The following is a 19,871-nucleotide window of genomic DNA, read 5'->3' as shown; positions in this document are numbered from 1 at the left end:
ATTTCTCTTTTACACTCGGATATCATTTAATATCCTCTTATGTCTCTCTTGAATCACTCTTATATCGTTTAATATCCTGTTATATCTTCGGATATCCTTTTGTATATCACATATGTCTCTCTTACCTCCTCGGATATTATCTTGTATTTCACTTAAATCCTTTTACATCTGTACGGACATTGTGTGGAGTTTCATATTGTCACCACTGGAGTCGCTACAATAAGTTTTTGCGTAGCGTACTATAGTTACCTGCGTTACTTACAAGCAGACTATAGAGACCCACATTACCACTACTGAACATAACGTTATTTCTTGAATGTTAAGTTATAGACTTAACATTTAACATATAACTGGAATAATTAAGATCTTTTGTAGTTCCTGTTCGTTGCTATTGGATTTTATTGTACTTTCTTCTGTTGGAAATAATATTGATTTATTAATGTTAAAAATTTTGTAAGATATACATCAAGTGTTGCATTTTTTCTTTATTCCTGTTTATTGGTTTGCCAGTAGGATATTATTTCTTGTGTCAATATATTTAATAAGCCACAGTAGATCGATGGAAACTTGGATCGTTCTACAACCAATTCGAAATCGATAATTACATGGTGTGGCTAATATCTATGAAGCAATGTTGGGTTAAATGGTTTCTTTAGATAGTAAATAGATGCAAAAATGGGCTGTGCATATACGTTTTTCAGAATTTTTGTGAAGCAACAAATTTTATTATTTGAAGCTCCTTTAAAAAAAAAGTCGAATTTCGCGCCGCATGCATCAGGTAACGTGCCAACTGAATGAATTCACGAAAAGAAGAATACCGCATGCACAGTAGATTGAGACAAGCTACATCGCTCGTCGTGTGTGACTTGTTCAACTTGTAATTGTGCTGATTTCAAATTGCTCTCTTGCTCGCTAGCAATTTTCCCTCTTTTTCGTTGACTGTGATAGCAGTGGTGCCTCACCAGTAGATCGCCAACCAATCGAAGCAAAGAAACTTTCTATAATGACCCTCGCTAACGGATCAAGTTGCCACCTGGAGGTATACAGAAGTAGGATCCATTACTGTACATACACATCATGTAGCATTATTTATGATTTATTGTCTGGTCATGTGTTATCATTAACTTAATTTACTAGATACATCTATATTTTCGACGGGTACGCGATTTCTCGGCGAGAATATTCCTTTAATGTAGAGAGAATCAACGAAGTAAATCCCTATTGGAATGTATCGAAATCGAAGCTTTGGTGTATTCGAATGTTTCTGAAGTAAGACGCTATGTTGCGTGTAGGAAGCGCGCGCAGCTATCATTCTTATTCTTGAAATGCGTGAGATTTCGGGGGGTGGGGAGACTCTTTTCCAAAAGCGTACATCGTCTGTCATCGGGAAAAAATTTGATCGGTAAGCTACATTCATTTGTGTGTGCCCTACACGGAAAAAGTAAAATATTCCGACGAACGCACTCATGTTCTTCGTAATATTCGCCAAACGATTCCGTTTAATTCTACTCGTGGCATATACAACAGTTTTACTTTGTTCCGTTTCGTATCGGGCGTGCAGTGCTCGGGGAATATAGAAAAATCAAACGAAAGAAGTGAAGTGCGATCGATAGTTGGGATCATTCTACAGGTAGAGAATATGTTGTTACGAGTGATAATAATTGTAAGAAAATTGGTAGCTTCAGGGGGTAGGTATTCGTGAGAGCAGGTGTTTCCAAATAAGGTGCTCTCGAATGAACCAACCAGTTCGCGTTTATAGCGCCGCTACACGGTCGTTGGTTGAACTACGATGCGAAACGTACGAGTTTTGTCTCTGTAATGTCTTGCGACCGCGCGAAGCAAATCACGACAATGGGAAGGTCCAAGGAAAATATCTTTCTTTTGATTGGCCGACAACTCTCTGCGACAGTGTTGCCCTCATGGCCACGGACAAACAGGGATAACTGTCCAGCGAATGAAAATTATAGAAACATTCTCGATAAAAATGGTATAAAGTATATTGGAAATTTATACATGTGCATATATATACATAAAAATCAAATATATATATATATATATCTTTGAACTAGCCGGATAGTTTTAAACGCCTACCGAGTACTGTGAAGGAAAATCGAAGTCATTTAAATTTGTTTCGTTTGCTCGAACCTTGAACCTGTTTACGATTTGAATCAACGTAGTACACCGATTAAAGTATACATTGCATTTCATTTATCTATTTATCATTCATGCATTTTCTCTCTCTCTCTCTCTCTCTCTCTTTATCTATCTATATATCTATCTATCTATGCGTACGGTTGGCTGCGCAGTAGAATCGGCGATGAGCGATGAGAGTGGGGATGGAAAATGCGATAGCGGAGAGGTCGTGAAGCTGCGACGTTTTGGAAGCAATTCTGTACAACTCACCGGCGCGGCGGGAACGTTGAAATTCCAAAGTGCTGGCTTTCAAAAGTATTCACGTAGCCACAGATGCAGCCTTGCATTCTTATCAACAGTACGCTGGTGTAATGTCCGATCGTGAGCCATACATCTGTGCATACGTTTAAATATTTTTCCGTGCGCGTATGTATCCTGCATTCAAAGTGTGGTATATTCTGTGGCGCAACTAAAACGAAAAGGTGATTTCCTTATTGAAATTTGTCAATTTTGGTTTCTTTCCATGGCCAAACGACTATTTTTCAATAAAAACTCCGTTCTAAACGATTATAATTTCTTTGTAAATCGAATAGATTTTCCATTTGATTGAATTATTTGGGCGTTTTTAATATCCGTTGCCGATGCGTCGAACGCGTTTGCATTCTGCCAAATACTGTTATCGAAAATTACGTTCCTATGAAAAAGGGATAAAACGAGTAAGAAAAGAAAACTAGGTTTCCGTAATATGAGTCACGGAATCGAGCAACTCGGATTTCGTGGATAGAATCGCGGACGGTATTAACATAAGTGCGGTTTGGTAGATTAGATACAGTTAGAAAAAAAGGATAACAGTCAGCGTCAAACTGTCGACGATAGCAGAACGGGACGCAGAATTTATTCCGTTACTCAGCTTTCTAAAGAAGCGTGTGATTCATACACCTAGTAACCGCGATTGCGTTCTGTGTTTAAATATCTTCCATCGGTAAGGCTTGATTCATTCTTCTTGCTGAGTCAATCCGAAATTACGAAATTGTATCGCGAGGGATGGTTGTTGACAGACGGTCTATAATTTTATCGGCTAATATGGGTGCGCTTTTATCTGTTCATTCGCATACCAGAATTTCTTCTATGTAGGATACGAAATTTAATGCAATTGATCCATAAACGTGTCCTTTCCCAACAAAGCGATTAAAACTTTGATACGCCCCCTAACCAATGTCGCCTTCCGATTCTTTTGCCTCGCGACACGGAACGTTGCAACATTTAATAATGCAGTAATGTCGGAGTAGAATCGAATTCGCTTATGAATCCTGTTTGAAATGAGACCCGAGCAGCGACATTTACGCTATTTTGAAAGCCAGTAATGCAAACTCGAGAACGCTATAACGATCGGGGTGGCGTGAATCATCGTCATATAAAAGCCGCGGCTGGTTTATTTTCGGGTGGATCCGATCTATTTCTCGATTCGCCAAGTATGGTCTATACGAGATTTTCCGATGATACTCGAGATAATTGGCAACACTGCGGTGTAATATTAGTGCGCGTTGAAATGGAACATGCATTAAACTCTGTAAAACCGTAAAAGTCTCGGAATTCAAAAATATTCTTATTCCGAGTCGCGGTCGTTTTAACATCGAGGGTGGGGAATCTATTTATAAAACGGGGATGGTCCACGCGACACCCACGCTAACGGTGGCCACGTAATAATAATAACAAATTATTAAACAACAAAATCTATCGTTTGAATCACTGGCTAACCAAGGTACAACACCTTTCTGTTCTCGTTAAGTTAACCTCTGTCGTTCTGACTTCTCTCTTCTGTTTATTTGTTCGAATTCGTTTCGTCGAACAAAAATAGGTGCAGACATGTCTTTCCGTGTTGTGCGCAGCAGCAAGTTCCGCCACGTGTACGGAACACCTTTGAAGCGTGAACAATGCTACGACAACATCAGAGTATCCAAATCCTCTTGGGACTCGACCTTTTGTGCCGTGAATCCAAAATTTCTGGCAATCATCGTGGAAAGTGCTGGCGGTGGTGCTTTCATAGTTTTGCCTCACAACAAGGTAAACGGCAATCCCTAAATTCCTACATCACCCAGTCGAATAACTTATTAATCAATTGAGAAACGTTATCTGGATGGTAAACAAAAATAATAAACATTACAAATTTTATTGTAGGTCGGGCGAATACCGGCGGATTATCCACTAGTGGGCGGACACAAAGGTCCGGTACTAGACATAGCATGGTGCCCTCATAACGATAATGTCATAGCATCTGGCTCTGAAGATTGTGTTGTTAAAGTATGGCAAATACCCGACAGTGGTATCTCCAGGACACTAACGGAATCAGTGGTAGATCTTCAATTGCATCAACGTAGAGTAGGTCTTGTACTGTGGCACCCGACCGCATCCAACGTATTGCTCACAGCTGGATCCGACAATCTTGTAATAATTTGGAATGTTGGTACCGGAGAAGCAATGGTACAAATAGATTGTCATCCTGATATGATCTATTCGGCATGTTGGAATTGGGATGGATCAAGATTAGTTACAACTTGCAAAGATAAAAAAATTCGGATTTTGGATCCACGATCAGGAGAAATATTAGAAGAGGCTATTGCACACGAAGGCAGTAAAGCTACGCGTGCTATCTTTCTCAGGTACGTGGAAACATTATTTTTTTTGAGCACGACTAATTAATTTTTGCTTTCTGATGCCAATTGGCGAATGTCTTTTTCTTTCTTTACGTTAAAAATAAAATGCGAGCGTAAATAAATGCTACTAACTAATTGGTGTGAGCAATTGTAAAAATTCTATATTTTAAACAAAACTACTTTATACGTCTATTTCACAGGTGCGCGTTTAGTAACTTTACAAAATTGTACATACATACATGCTTAATATTTCTCTGCAATTTCAATTGATGACTGAGAAATATTTTGATTGGTATCTTTCTAATAATAACGAACTATCTCTACTATGCAATACACTATCAACATACTTTCACATCGAATAATCATCAAACAGTATACATCCGCCTTTTTACACGATAAGCGTATCAAAGATAAAAGAAGGACAATTATATTTTTATCATTATATATTTCTTAGAAACGTACGAGAAATCTATATTCTGTAGAAGAAGCATTCATAAAGATATATTATAAACGATATAATTACTCGCGCGATAAGAATGTCTTTATTTTTTTATTATCACATGGTCTTTCCAATTTGTGTAGCGCGAGGTTTGGTATTTTTTAATGGAATACTGCAAGATTGAAAATACAACATCAGGAGGATGTCAGCTTAATAAATACAAATATCAAGATGTCCACTGTGTAATATCTTCGTAAACAGTTACAGTAAGTATCGTATCTCAAGTTAATACTTTAAAGCATAACATCTTGTACATGTCGATCAACGAACATATGTAATAAATATAATAGACAATGATGTAACTGCACTAATACGAAATGTATCGTAACAACAAAGTGTGATTTTCTGTATTCGAAGTAATACAATTTGCAAGCACAGTGTCCGGTTGGTACACTGACTTCTTTGATTTAAATGCAATTTACGATGATCTCGAGACGAACAAACGAACAAGTTTTTTTCTTAATCACTATACATTCTTCGCATTAATTGATATTATGAGTGTGCTTAATACCAGCCTAGAAGATTGTGCGAAAGGTACTATTCTCAAATGTTGTAACAAGGTGGATGTTATTCGGTTTTGATGATTAACTTGAGAGAACTCGGAAAATTTTCTATACAATATAATATGAATACGATACTATATGAAGAAATACAATAGTGTTAGCAGATAATACTTAGAGATAAGTTGTAGGATGTACCTAGTCTGTTTGGTATGTACGCGTGTATGTTGTAAGAATATCGATGGTATATATTTGATTCGAACCAAGCTCCGCATCCATGCAAGGTTTATTATATTTTCAGGGGAGGCTTGATTTTTACTACAGGTTTCAGCAAAATGTCCGAGAGGCAGTATTCGTTGCGTGCCCCCGATATGTTAGGTGAACCAATAGTCATGGTAGAATTGGACACGAGTAACGGAGTAATGTTCCCTTTGTACGATCCTGATACGAATTTGGTGTATTTGTGCGGCAAAGGCGATTCTGTAATACGCTATTTCGAAATTACTCCCGAACCTCCGTTTGTTCATTATATCAACACATTTCAAACTCCCGATCCACAAAGGGGCATAGGAATGATGCCAAAACGAGGCTGTGATGTTAAGAGCTGTGAAATAAGTAGATTCTACCGGCTGAATAATTCGGGCTTCTGCCAGGTCATCTCCATGACAGTACCAAGAAGGGTAGAGTTCAATGAAATAGTGATATTAACGCGTTGACTCGAATATCAATCGCATCACTATTTTCTTTCTTCTCTTTTTTCTTTTTTATAATTGCTAAAATTCTTTTCAAACATTATTTTCTCTGCTGATACATTTCATAACATTTTACTAGCTTGGAAAGAATCATAAGTAGATAGAAATAGCAACGGGTACATTGGATCTTGATCTTCTTTAGCTGCTGTTTCATGAAAAATTAAATAACTCACTTTAATTTCCTTATTTATCCTCGCGATTGCTAGTACGGTAGTCAACGCGTGAAAATTTTAATTTTATTCCTTTGATTATTAACTCGAGTAAATATTTTTTAGTCTGACCTATTTCAAGAAGATTTGTATCCGGATACTTCTGGCGACACAGCCGCCATTTCGGCAGAAGAATGGGAGAGCGGAACTGACGCAGAACCTATATTAATTTCAATGCGAGACGGTTATCAACCATCAGTAGCCAAGAACGATCTTAAAGTGCATAAAAAGTCCAACATACTTAGCAAAGGAACGAAGGTAGCATCAAATCCTCAAAATGCTACGCAGTCTGTAGGCATTACCGTATGTATTGGGAACATGAATGTATTTGTAATTTCTAAATTTCCTGCTTATTCGTCATTTGAAATCGTTGTTTTTAAACGACACTGCGACCGTGTGCCGACAGGAGGAGTTGCTGAAAGAGTTTACCGAGGAAATCAGAAAATTGAAAGCAGTGATCGTGAAACACGAGGGAAGGATACGGGTACTCGAATCTGCTGTTGCTCTTCAAATGAAAGAAGAGGAAAGAAAGGACAAGGGTTCTTCGCCTGCAACGGCCGAGGTGCTTGCATCCGACGAGGTCTAACATTCGAAATCTATTTTTTAGCTCACAAACCATAAATATTGCGGAAAGATAACTAATTATGTAATAAAAACGAAAAAAAAGCTATTATATATTTTGATATAACAATTTGTGTAAATAGTAGGTTTTTTAGCTACATCGTGTGTCTTGATATTTTGGAACGACCTTTGCTATTTATTGTACATCCATTCATCATACATCACTTGCATTTGTACCATGTTTTACATCTTTTATTTCTATTAGTCTGTAGCTAACACGTGACAGTGCTTTGTTTATTAGCATTAAGATATATCGGCTCTTGTTACATCCAGTATATGAAATATTTCTATGTATATTTCTTTTATGAGGATAAACGAGTGCCTAATTTGTACAGACATACCGCTGTAAAATAACGAAAAGTTACTTTTATCCTAGTATAGAGTGAGCGTGTACGCACGTAATGTCTTCTGGAAGGGCGCGTAATTTTGGTTTGTACATAAATTATGCGATTCACAAAATAACAGAGATTGCTATTTTACAACTATAACTGGAACAATAATATGTATGGTATTAATGATATATTTGACTAACATGTTTTTTTCCAACATTGTGAAAAGAATACATTTTGTACAAAAAAAAAGAATGTGAATACATAATATATATAACAGATTGGAATAAATATTTATTCTTTTATACGAAACCGCTACACATACGCACAAATACAAAAACACTTCCACTTGAGAACATAAGTACAGTAATGGATCACAATCCTGCACACACCTCCAGGCCGCAACCCGATCCCTTAGCAAGGGTCGAAACAGAAATTTTCGTTGCCCTGATTGGTTGGAGATTTACTAGTGAAACAGTGCTATTGGTACAGTCAAAGAAAAAGAGGGAAACTAGCGAGTCGGCAAGAGAACGTGAAATCAGCACAACTACATGTGGAACAAGTCACAATCCGACGAACGATGTAGCTTGTCTCGCTCTATTGTGCTTGCGGTCTTACTCTTTCTGTCTCATCAGTGAATCGCGAACCAATCAGAGCAAAGAAAATTTCTATTTTGACCCTCGCTAACGAATCGAGTTGTAGCTTGGAAGTGCGCAGGAGTAGAACCCACTATTGTATCTAATGATGAATCTTTCATAATTTGGTTGAAATGCGTTTTGGAACACTCTGTCGACGGAGAATTCTTGGGATCATTAGTGTATACAACATATGTACATATACATACTGTACAATACAATGTACTCATAGTATTACACCGAGCCAGTACTGCCGATTGGTATTGGCACTTGCACTGTTAATGTTAAAGAAGCAAAGCAGAACGAAGGAAGTCTCATACGAAGAGAAGCTAAACGCTTCATTCTCCTTGCTTTGCGTTTAATTTTAACGGGATCGTACCTGCAACGATAAATAAAAAACTGTATACACGCGTCGACATTGACTCGATAAACAGAAATGGCTAGTGACATGGACACTAAAAATCCTGTCGAGGAGTAAGTACATGGATTACAATTATATGACTATGCAACAAGATATTTCTTTAAACATTTCAATTTATGCGAATAGTAGTTGAGCTCTTTAATACGATCAATCTATTGTCTTGCAATGACAAAGCGCATTTCTCAAAGAAAATTTTAATATTCTCCGAAATTGTATCGTGTCGACCTTTACGTAAAGAGTTTCTTTTTTTTATACAAGAGTGTAAGCAATATTTATACAGATCGTACAGAAAATGTAATTGTCAAGATTTAATTTCAGATTGGTGATAAAGAAAAACAATATCGCCAAACAACTTTATTTAGCCAAAAAATATAAAATAGCATTAGAAGAATACAGTGCACTTATCGGTGAGCATTTTCTTTGATTCAACATTTATTATGCAAACAGTTAATTAATTGGTCCGGCTTTGTTATCTATTTAGAATTATGCCCAAACGAATATCGTCATTATGGAAACAGAGCTGCTTGTTATATGATGATTCACAAATACTCGGATGCTCTAAAAGATTCAGAGATGTGTACAAAATTGAATCCAAAGTTTTTCAAAGTATGTTATATAATACGTCTAAGAATAGGAACAAGTTAAATGAATACATGCCGTGTATAATTACATTTACAGAGCTATGTGAGAATAATAAAATGTTCTCTAATTTTGGGAAAAATCAGCCAAGCTCAAAATTATTTAAATGCGTTATCGTTACTTGATCCGAATAATGAAGCATTACCTAGAGAAAAGAACAATTTGTCCCATGTACAAAAGTATACTAAAGAGGGCGAAGATGCATATAACACAGGGGATTATCGTAAGGTGCAATAATACATTCTACATGTGTAACAAATAAAACTTAAAAATATGTACATATAAGTCAACTACAATGAATACCTAATTTTTCACATTTTCTAAAGGTTGTCTACTGTATGGATCGTTGCTGCGACGTCAGTTCATATTGTCCAAAGTTCAAATTAATGAAAGCACAATCTTTAATATTTTTAGGAAGGTACCAAGAAGCACAAGAAATTGCAAAGTATTTATTGTTACTTACTACTATCTCTATACGTGTATGTTTAATAATTATCATCACGTATTATCCGTGCACTGTTTTCTGTTCTAGCAATATTCTACACATCGATAAACAAAATGTGGATGCTATATACGTTCGTGCGACGTGTTTGTATTTCCAAGGGGACATCGATAAAGCATTCACACATTTTCAGCAAGTGCTTAGATTGGCTCCAGATCATGATAAGGCACTAGAGATATATAAGGTAGAAAACCGTAGCAGAAGAATTGTTTCCGACAGTTATTACATCCTATAATTTTGTAGCGAGCTAAAAGTTTGAAGAAAAAAAAGGAGGAGGGAAACATTGCGTATAAGAATAACCAATTTCTACAAGCACACAAGTTGTATACGGAAGCATTGGCTATAGATCCCCTGAATCTTGCAATGAATGCAAAACTTCATTTTAATAAAGCAACAGCTGCTGCAAAAGTATGCTGTATCTTGTTTTTTTTCTCAATAAATTTTGTTATGACAAATTATTGATTCGATTTGATGCATTCTAGTGCTGTCTTTTAAACGAAGTGATCATTGAATGTACACAAGCATTGAAGTATGACGAAAATTATTTGAAAGCTCTTTTAAGAAGAGCGTCGACGTACATGTTACTCAACAAATACGAACTCGCTGTTCATGATCTAGAGAAAGTATGCAGGCTGAGCAACATCCGAGGTATAGTATAGACCATTTTCTACTGTGTAAAAACGATTTCTCTTTTGTGGCACAGAGTTATCTTCATTATCGATCATACACATTACAGAACACAAACGGTTACTCATGGAAGCACAGCTTGCATTGAACAAATCAAAGAGGAAAGACTATTATAAGATTCTAGGTATCGATAAAAATGCGTCAACCGATGATATTAAAAAAGCGTATAGGAAAAGAGTATTGGTGCATCATCCAGGTACAGTTAGAAATTGGAAAGTTTAGCTCGTTAAGGCATTTAAAATACCATGTACTTTTTTTATATTATCGTGTTACAGACCGACACATGAATGCAACGGAAGGGGAAAGGAAAGAACAAGAGAAGATGTTTAAAGAAGTTGGAGAAGCTTATGGAATTCTATCTGACCCTAAGAAGCGATCGCGTTATGACAATGAGCATGATATAAATGATTATGACACATATGACAAAGATAATTCCACGGCATTTAGACAAAATTCACCCTTCTTTTGGTTTCACCAATAAATTTTTAAGTACGTTGTATATGTTACACAGTACTTTATTCATAACGACTTGTATATGTTTTTATAGACATTGGTGTTAAATAGAGTATATGGTTATACATGAAGTAGTATAACCGGACTCTTTGATTATTTCAATAATCGTGCTCATCCTTATATAGGACATTACTGCCCCTCTATTTTTCCACATTGGAAAAATAGACAGATTGTTAGGTTAAAATACAATAAATTCTTTAATATAAAACTGCATTATATTTGCAGTACTCGATTAAATCAAAAAATGTGATAGACAAGCAATTACGAATAATACAGAAATACAATGTTCGAGAAGTATAACGATAGAATATATTATTTAATTATTCCTTTGCCAAATGTGTAGTTATCGCAATGGGATTTAGGAGAATAAGAAAACAATTTGTTAAGTGTCTTATTTATTTCTCATTTGAAGAGCAACGCTTCCGCGTGTTTATCCAACAAAATAAAATCAAAATTTTTCGATATTTCTATTGTCTATTTAAATACAAATCTTGTGTTTGAAATAAATTATCAAACATCGATTATTAAAAAAAAGAAGGTAATGTCACGGGCACGAGCTAATAGAAATTATAAGGACGTATTAATAATAGTTTCAAAGTTCATTTAGGCCCAATGTCGATATTAATATTTGTGGACTTTCGTTGACGCTGTTTACAACAACATGTACATAAAGCATGCTATAACCTTTGCAACTTGACAAATGTAAGAATATGCAAATATATAGATGTTATGCGTATTCTTCAAAGTTATGTTAAATTACTCGAACGTAAGGCACGTAGTAGCTGAAATATGCATATTCGCAAAGACACATAGAAGTATGTAAGAGCACCGATACATTCGCTGAAATTTTGCTTTAGCAACTATATTTAAATTTTATTCTACCGACGATTAAACGTTTACGATGTTAACATACTATTCGATTGTCTCTTTTTCACGCGCGCGCGCGTGTATCGCAAATATTAAATCGTCGTCGCACAAAATGGAATACTTTCGTTTGCAATAATTTAAGTATTTCACTCATGAATATTTCACAATTATCTAATATTATTGAGCATAAAAATATGATTTTCGATTATATTTTAAATATACTGCATTTAGGTATTTTCAGTAAGTATTCAGATATGAATGATATAAGTGTTTCCTTGATAAAATAATAAATTAATAAAATACTTTTTCCAGTTAACGCACAACTTCATATATACTTCGTTGGCGTTTGTTCTCTTGTGACACAACATATCGCATACTTTGCATCACGGTTATGTGAAGTTACAAGAGATTACGATGCTTAATATGTCGCATGTAACAGCACATGCAACATATTCCTGATTGCAAAATAAAAACCTACCCCTGTCGCGCATTCGTATATAAGTACGTACGTTTAATAAAATATTTTGGTAAACCATAATGTGTCCGTAACTTTGCACTTACGGCATAAGTACGTAATGATACAACAGTATGTTTCATAATATATACATATATACAAACAATTTACTATTATTTTCGGAATTCATTTTGTGCTATCGTACAACCGTTTCGTTACGATTATTTATTTGTTTCGTTGTTATAAGATGCCCTACCCGCTAATTCTAGTAAGTAGCGATCGGGATGATCTATCCAATCACTGGCACTCAGTTTAACGATCCTTTGTTTCTCAGCTTCTTTCACCTGCCACTTCTTAATCTCTAATTGACGCTCCCTAAAATGCAAATTGTAACATTAACTCCCTATCAAAGCTAATTTAATTTAAACAACTCTTCTGACAAAATATCTCTGTTACCTCAATTGCGTGTGTCCACAGCCCCAGACTTCCAAACTGGCAATCGGATAAGGCGCACCTGCGATACTAACCGAATGAAATGATTCGTCTATGTTGATGTACGGTGAACGTGGATTACTTCCAAAACGCAATCCATGAGGATAGCCCCTGATGTTTGTGTTTAAGTACAATACTTTAGCTCCCTTTTCTATAACTCTGTAAGATGGAAACAATTCGATGCCAACAGAATCTTCGTCACCCCAATAAAGATGACTCTCACGCCATTCTACCGCAGAGCATATGCAGTACGTAGGACGTATAGTGTCGTTATCCAGACTACGAGCTCTTATAAATAATAAGGTAGGTCCTCTGTATCCTAATACGTGATGTAGAAAACGGTTCGCTCCCGTTCCGTGCTCCGAGCTGTTGTACAACAACGTCCAATGTTTCGGACAAACACTGCCTAGTCTTTTTGCTATCAAAGCATGAGGTACATCCTTTGGAGACTCTTCTGCCTGGAGACACATTGATTATTTGATTATCTGACAATATATAAAAAGGGATTAACTGTGATTAGAGAACCATGATACCTGGAGATAACATTCAGGCAGCGTGCTCGATAGTAACCACACGTAGCTCACTGGTAGCAAAATTTGAGGAAAGTCTACAGAATCTGGTTGCTCCAGTATGGGTGTCGGTATCTCCAAATGTGGTTGCGGTTGCTCTTTGGACAATAGAGCAGCACCACTTCGATACGCGGTCGTCAATACGTGTACCACGTAATGATGGGGACCATGAACTATACGTGGACAATGCTGCCAGATCCAGTTGGTCACGTAACACACAGATAAGATGTGTTTACCATGAAACTGTAATGGACATTGTATAAAAAGGAAGTGCATAGACTTTGAATATATTGTATTCTAGCATGTAAATATACTAACGCAAGAAACAATGACTGTATTCATTATTTGCTCTGCGAAAATGCAAGAAGGTGTTGCACTACTATCCATAGCAATTTTGTAGGAAATATTTAATAAACCCTTTAAATCTTGGGGAGTAACATTTCCATCTCCCTTCAAATTGGAATACATTTTCACATAATTCTCCAATATTGTTTGATCGTTCATCACAGAAAGAAACTTCTCGGCTTGTTGTTTAAAAGAATTAGCGCTCATATGAGCTGTGTTAACGTTGGCAGCATAGTGCAAGTAATTGAACAAATTTTCACCCAGCTCTGGATAATTGGGAAAAAGGTATCGTTGAAATACAGACTTGCTAATACCATTTATACGTTGTTCGTTGTGTGTCAAATGAGATAATGTCTGCAAAATATAGATAGTTTACATACACAGTATATTGGAAAGAAACTATTATAACATACTGCATCCCCACATAACATTCGCAAAGTAATAATCATCTTTGTAAAGGATTGATTACATCATGGATACGATTATAGGTTGTGTACACTATAGTCAATACACAATGACATTTCAAGAATGAATATTGACGAATGAATTGTAAATCATTCATGAAGCGAATGAGGGTGTTATGAAAGTTTTCGAGACGTAGATAATCATTTTGCGATGGTTGACGAATGCCTCCGCAGGTCACAGAGAATCAACTTTTTCGTAACCAGCTGATTAAGCATGATACGACTGTGCAGATATATGTCAACATCCTCATACCTTCGCCAAATTCTCGATTGGAAAAAATTGCATGTGCGAATGATTTTCTAATTCGGTTCCCGAAGAACTTTTTGAAAGACTAGCTGCATTGGTGGTTGTGTCGCCGGTATGTACAGTGGACTCAGTTTTCTTGGAGGATGCGTGTCCAGCACGTGCAACTTGATTACCCATTTCTTTCCAGCTAGCGTGTATCAAAATACTAATAAATTCACTGTCTTATCATCTGGACATAGCATTGCCCACAACAACAAAGCATGCATGTAACCGTATGCCGTATGCAACTTTCAGGAAGATCGTCACGAATGATAGAAAAGTAAGTAGTGCGTGCATTCGTACGCACGTTGCATACATGTTTATCGAAAACATAGGTACATAAAACATACATATGTACGCGCATACGTAGGTACATAAATATATACATACATGTGTAACTACTATTCAAAAGGTTTCGTTTCGAGATATGCTACAATATTTCGACATGTATAATCCGAACATGATACGTATACATCATACGTATACGTGAAGAGACATGTACGTATACATCTCTTTCGCACTTGCGTGTGCGTTTTTATGCGTTGGGAGAGAGGCTATTTCCGCATGTGTGTATGTATGTCATACGCACATAGAATTTCGAAATACTCTATACAGTCGTCCCTCAATTTAAGAACTTTTTCTTCTCCCGTTTCAAGATTCTTTTTATCCCCACCATTCCACTGCGCATCCACCTTCAAGCAGTTACTTTAGAAGGAGAACGGGAAATGATCAAGAAAGGCAGATAAATTTAGCGGGTCCTATTTGTGAGTATAATTTTATTTGTATTTTTATTCGACGAACGAGACTCATAATTTTTAATTTCCAATCAGTTTGTAAGATCGGAAGAAACTTCGATCGCGTTCGATAACTAATTCGATATCGATAATTGCATAGAGCGGCTAATGACTGTGAAGTAGTATTGGGATTAAAATGAATTCTTTAAATAGCAAATAGACGCAAAGATAGACTTTGCAAATACGTTTTTAAGAATTCTGTGAAGCAACAGATTTTATTATTTGAAGCTTTTTTTAAAAAAACAAATTCCGCGCCGCGTGCCTTTGATGACGCGCCAACCGAATGGATGCGCGCGAAAAGAATAATACCGCAGCACAGTAGAGCGAGACAAGCTACATTGTTCGTCGGTGCGACATGTTTCGTATGTAATTGTGTTGATTTCATGCTCTCTTGCTCACTCGCTATTTTCTCTCTTTGTCTTTGATTGTGACGACAGCATTGTCTCATCAGTAATCGCGAGCCAATCGGAGCAAAGAAAATTTCTATGTTGATCCTCGCTAAAGGCTCGAGCTTGCAGCTTGGAGATGTGCAGATGTAGGAATCATTACTGTGGTAAAAGTGGCAAGAAACAATCTTTTTGTTGTCGTTATACATATTTGCATTCGTATGGTTCAATTTGAGAAGAACAAGCTGAGCACCCATATTTCGGAAGATGATCAGTGTTGGTCAGTGGTAGCCAATTTTCAATTTGTTAAATGATTTGTCAAGTGTAAACAATTGCGAACGGAAAGAACAAGCTGGATCAAATAATGAATCCAAAGGTAGATATAACGATCTTATCATCTACACATAATGATGTTTCGAATGAATGTTTCCACGTGATTCTTAGCATCTGTCAAGATCTTGAAAATGTCACTCGAAGTAGTATACCCGAAACTGCTCAAGTGTTTTATTTCTTTTATACAATTAGAGGAAATCTATGAATTAAAATTTCCATTGATTGCGAGAGCGCTATTTCTTCTGTCACGTTATTGTCGTTCCAGGTGGAGAATGTAACGATTCTTGACAAGTATAGTAACAACCATTCTGTCGGAACTCTTTTCTTGACTGTACCGCACCTTATATTTACTGAACGAAATGGAAAGAAGAAAATTTTTGTAACGTATAAACATTATTGCTGCTACGTGTTAGCTTTACTAACATGTGTTCAAAGTATTTTTGTGATAGCTGTGTTATTGTATTTCAGGTTCTATGCACACACATTTCCAGTATAGAAAAGCAACCATTGACTACAACAGGTTCGCCACTGTGTATCAAGTGCAAACATTTTTTTATTGTAACATTTATTATTCCAAAAGAACGAGATTGCCATAGTATATACCAAACGTTATCTAAGCTGTCTTGCCCTGGTAAATCAATTTCAGAAAATTTTTGAGGAGATAATTTTAATACGTAACTTTTATACATGTAAATTCATGTTTAGTGAGTTTAGAGGATCTCTATTGTTTCAATTACCAACCGAGAGATGACACCCTACCACAGCATGCAGGATGGAATTTTTTTAATCTGCAAAGTGAATTTCAGAGGCAAGGTCTACCCAACGAAGAATGGTCTCTCTCTTATTTAAATATAAACTATGAGGTACAAAGGGATTAAAACCTAATTGTAAAATTTTGCAAGTTAAACAATCTAATAAGCATGTAGGATAAAACGTTTGTTTATGATTTCAGCTATGTGATACGTATCCCAAATATTTATACGTGCCCAGTAGAAGTAATAGTGCTACTTTGATAGGTAGCGCAAAATTTAGAAGTAGAGGCAGATTACCAGTTTTAACGTATCTACATTCCAATAAGGTTTGCAGAACAAATAAATAAAATCAACTCGAATTATGTAGAAACTAGGGAATTAAGTAAATACGATTTTTCAAAGGCTGCCATATGCCGATGTAGTCAACCCTTATCTGGATTCAGTGCCCGATGCCCTGACGACGAACAGATGATGTACAATGTACTGTGTACGAATCCCAATTCCAAGTACATGTATGTTGTAGATACAAGACCGCGCGTAAGTTTATAACCATAGAACAAGGTAGTTTTGTAACAGTCGTACAACTTTTTGGTAATTATTTGGTATAGGAGGAGGCAACTTCGACGACCTTGACTTTAACGTATGCTGTAAAAGTTGCAACAAATACGCCTTCTAGTATGTAGCGCAACTCGCTTCGTCATCTACATTTGCTAATTATTAATGTTTTGACAAATAATGAGCAATGGATAAAACCTTCTGACAACTTATTTCAAAATAAAGGTCATCTGTGCTGGCTTCCCTATGCCGAATAATTAGCAATTTTCTTATTGCGAACCATATTCGCTCAATCAGATACTACCTAAAAATTTATATTCATGATTTAATCCCTTTAGATCAACGCCTTTGCTAATAAAGCTGCTGGTAAAGGATACGAGAATGAGAATTTTTATGACAATATAAAGTTTCAATTCTTCGGTATCGAAAACATACATGTAATGAGGACCAGTCTGAATAAGTTGATAGAATGTGAGTCCTATTATTTTACTTGTTAAAAGACAAATGTTGCTCGTTGTTTCAAATATAACCGATTAATGTTCAAAATAGTGCAAAGGACAACCTCTATGACTGCTTTTCTAAGTGGTTTGGAAAGCAGTGGTTGGCTCAAGCATATAAAATCTATATTAGAAGCCGCTTGGTTCATTGCTCGAGCCGTATCGAGCGGAGTTAGCGTGGTAGTGCATTGTAGCGACGGTTGGGATCGTACTGCTCAAGTTTGTTCGCTAAGCGCACTCTTATTAGATCCATTTTACAGAACAATTCAAGGTTTCCAAGTAAATATTGCACTAATCGACTAATATCACAAACTTACCAATTTTCTAGGTACTTATACAAGGTATTCTACTTTTCTTTTGCTCAGGCGTTAATCGAAAAAGACTGGCTGTCGTTTGGACATAAGTTCAGTAATCGTTGCGGCCACATCAGCTGTGACAGTAAAGAGTTAGCACCAATTTTCACACAGTTCATTGACGCGACGTATCAGCTGTTGCAACAGTACCCACACAAATTTCAGTTCAATGAGTTTTTTCTATTGACTCTACACGATCATGTACATAGCTGTGAGCATGGTACCTTTATAGGAAATTCTGAGAAGGAGAGACAAATGCTCAGGTATAAAAATGATTTATTTGTTATGAACAGGATGAGCTATTTAAAACAGATCGCCAGAATCGTTATTCATGTCAAGGAGTACAATTCAAATTGCTTTCAGAGTATCGGAGAGAACATATTCTCTATGGGGACGTATGGCAAACGATATGCATGAGTACATAAATCCACTCTTCAAATGTAGTCGACTTAACGACGAGTCTAGCAACGTTTTACAACCAAAACTGTCTGCACAGAGCATCATGTAATGTATAATGTATAGGATTATTATTTGTTTCGAGCAAGAAAATAGAATGATATATTAAGTATACACTGATAATGTTGCAGTTTATGGCGAGGAATGTATTTCAGATTTGAGAATGGTATTCACCCTAGAGAAACTTACGAAGATTACTTGCTCACCATGCACGATCATACCAGTTGCCTGGAAGATCACGTTAAGCTTCTTGTAAAGGTAAAATGTGTTATCGAATTTTTATCACTTTCTTTCTGATCACACCATTAAATGTAATTGTTGATTGTCTAGAGAGTAGGCGCCTTGAATTCATCTCTGAACTTGAACAATGTTCAGAATAAAGGTACACAAGGAAAACACAAGTACGATAATAAATATACTAAAGAGCCTTTGACCGAAACGATCATGGAAAACACGGCGAATCACGAGGAAAGGAATAAAAATAAAATAGAAATTAGTCAGTTGGAACACGAATTGAAAACAGTTGCCTTAGATTGGAAACCAGCAAGAAGCATCAAAGAGTGTTCATGTTCTACCACGTTTGATGCATTTAATCGAAAGGTATACAACTGTATCCCTGTTTGTAATCGATAAATCGATTATGGTATTTCACTGATCGTTGTTTATTCCACTAATATTTTAGCATCATTGCTGGTCATGCGGCGAGGTGCAGTGTATCAGATGTATGGGTGCACATACAATCCTCTCTGGACATCTTTCTCAACGTTCAGTACCTACTTGCCAGTCATGTAGTCAGAGTACCAGTATTCAGTCTACTAGTCCCTAAGTGAAATTTCTCTCTAAGCACTTTAATTTGCGAATTGTACCTAAGATGTATGTATACTAATTAAGACGTGGTTCGTCGAGATAAATCGAAGAGACGATAATTGATATATTACTTTTTAAATAAATGTTCGCTTCGAACATTCTATCATATATTTTGCATTCGTATCATCTGTTTTTTAAAACATGTTGAATATCGAGTAAGAAAATAAATTAAGAAACTATTACGAATAAAATACAATTTTATTTTAATTATCGATTAAGAATATCGTTACGGTTTCCAAAGTGCTCACGATGTTGAATTAAATCATTTTCTAAGAAAACAATCGATTAAAATTTGCGCATATTGTTT

At 36.2% G+C, this 19,871-nt stretch overlaps 4 protein-coding genes across 8 annotated transcripts; 3 read left to right on the top strand and 1 right to left on the bottom strand.

Annotated features, from left to right (window-relative positions):
* The first annotated feature begins 1,306 nt into the window (after positions 1-1,306).
* On the top strand, positions 1,307-7,978 carry Coro (protein coronin). 5 transcript variants are annotated; one of them, XM_078184708.1, is made up of 6 exons: positions 1,307-1,402; positions 3,992-4,197; positions 4,312-4,793; positions 6,088-6,466; positions 6,814-7,050; positions 7,154-7,978. In XM_078184708.1, exons 2-6 carry the CDS (start codon positions 4,000-4,002, stop codon positions 7,331-7,333), a joined length of 1,476 nt encoding a protein of 491 aa, XP_078040834.1. In that variant the 5' UTR covers positions 1,307-1,402; positions 3,992-3,999; the 3' UTR covers positions 7,334-7,978. The 5 variants fall into 5 exon arrangements, with proteins under 5 accessions (XP_078040834.1, XP_078040835.1, XP_078040833.1 ...); XM_078184709.1 differs by lacking the exon at positions 1,307-1,402 and adding an exon at positions 1,430-1,630; XM_078184707.1 differs by lacking the exon at positions 1,307-1,402 and adding an exon at positions 2,352-2,615.
* A 509-nt stretch (positions 7,979-8,487) lies between these two features.
* On the top strand, positions 8,488-11,109 carry Tpr2 (Tetratricopeptide repeat protein 2). Its single transcript, XM_078185803.1, has 10 exons — positions 8,488-8,806; positions 9,072-9,160; positions 9,235-9,359; positions 9,432-9,620; positions 9,719-9,837; positions 9,925-10,078; positions 10,138-10,302; positions 10,377-10,542; positions 10,631-10,777; positions 10,857-11,109. The coding sequence occupies exons 1-10, from the start codon at positions 8,769-8,771 to the stop codon at positions 11,060-11,062; spliced, it is 1,398 nt and encodes a 465-aa protein (XP_078041929.1). The 5' UTR covers positions 8,488-8,768; the 3' UTR covers positions 11,063-11,109.
* Positions 11,110-11,405: 296 nt separating this feature from the next.
* Positions 11,406-15,246, bottom strand: LOC144472586 (uncharacterized). Its single transcript, XM_078185802.1, has 6 exons — positions 14,962-15,246; positions 14,539-14,719; positions 13,795-14,175; positions 13,441-13,719; positions 12,872-13,365; positions 11,406-12,790 (listed from the first exon to the last, which is right to left on the bottom strand). Exons 2-6 carry the CDS (start codon positions 14,707-14,709, stop codon positions 12,637-12,639), a joined length of 1,479 nt encoding a protein of 492 aa, XP_078041928.1. The 5' UTR covers positions 14,710-14,719; positions 14,962-15,246; the 3' UTR covers positions 11,406-12,636.
* Positions 15,247-15,868: 622 nt separating this feature from the next.
* On the top strand, positions 15,869-19,863 carry Mtmr6 (Myotubularin related protein 6). Its single transcript, XM_078187997.1, has 13 exons — positions 15,869-16,127; positions 16,350-16,463; positions 16,553-16,715; positions 16,790-16,947; positions 17,037-17,162; positions 17,239-17,373; positions 17,730-17,862; positions 17,941-18,167; positions 18,254-18,504; positions 18,605-18,745; positions 18,829-18,955; positions 19,028-19,297; positions 19,380-19,863. Exons 1-13 carry the CDS (start codon positions 16,116-16,118, stop codon positions 19,521-19,523), a joined length of 2,001 nt encoding a protein of 666 aa, XP_078044123.1. The 5' UTR covers positions 15,869-16,115; the 3' UTR covers positions 19,524-19,863.
* Positions 19,864-19,871: the final 8 nt, after the last annotated feature.

Source organism: Augochlora pura, chromosome 7, assembly GCF_028453695.1.
Source record: "Augochlora pura isolate Apur16 chromosome 7, APUR_v2.2.1, whole genome shotgun sequence".
NCBI classification, from domain to species: domain Eukaryota; kingdom Metazoa; phylum Arthropoda; class Insecta; order Hymenoptera; family Halictidae; genus Augochlora; species Augochlora pura.
Note: the sequence above shows the minus strand (reverse complement) of the source record. Positions and strands in the feature narration are given on the sequence as shown.

Coding starts and splice junctions, on each gene's coding strand:
- Coro (XM_078184708.1), top strand. CDS start 4,000: ATGTCTTTCCGTGTTGTGCGCAGCAGCAAGTTCCGCCACGTGTACGGA. Junction 4,794..6,087: donor ACGCGTGCTATCTTTCTCAG/GTACGTGGAAAC, acceptor TTATATTTTCAG/GGGAGGCTTGATTTTTACTA. Junction 6,467..6,813: donor CCATGACAGTACCAAGAAGG/GTAGAGTTCAAT, acceptor AATATTTTTTAG/TCTGACCTATTTCAAGAAGA.
- Tpr2 (XM_078185803.1), top strand. CDS start 8,769: ATGGCTAGTGACATGGACACTAAAAATCCTGTCGAGGA. Junction 9,621..9,718: donor ACACAGGGGATTATCGTAAG/GTGCAATAATAC, acceptor CATTTTCTAAAG/GTTGTCTACTGTATGGATCG. Junction 10,543..10,630: donor CAGGCTGAGCAACATCCGAG/GTATAGTATAGA, acceptor TACACATTACAG/AACACAAACGGTTACTCATG.
- LOC144472586 (XM_078185802.1), bottom strand. CDS start 14,709: ATGGGTAATCAAGTTGCACGTGCTGGACACGCATCCTCCAAGAAAACT. Junction 14,176..14,538: donor CAATCGAGAATTTGGCGAAG/GTATGAGGATGT, acceptor TATATTTTGCAG/ACATTATCTCATTTGACACA. Junction 12,791..12,871: donor TGTGGACACACGCAATTGAG/GTAACAGAGATA, acceptor TTTGCATTTTAG/GGAGCGTCAATTAGAGATTA.
- Mtmr6 (XM_078187997.1), top strand. Junction 16,716..16,789: donor ATCTAAGCTGTCTTGCCCTG/GTAAATCAATTT, acceptor ATTCATGTTTAG/TGAGTTTAGAGGATCTCTAT. Junction 17,374..17,729: donor TTGTAGATACAAGACCGCGC/GTAAGTTTATAA, acceptor TAATCCCTTTAG/ATCAACGCCTTTGCTAATAA.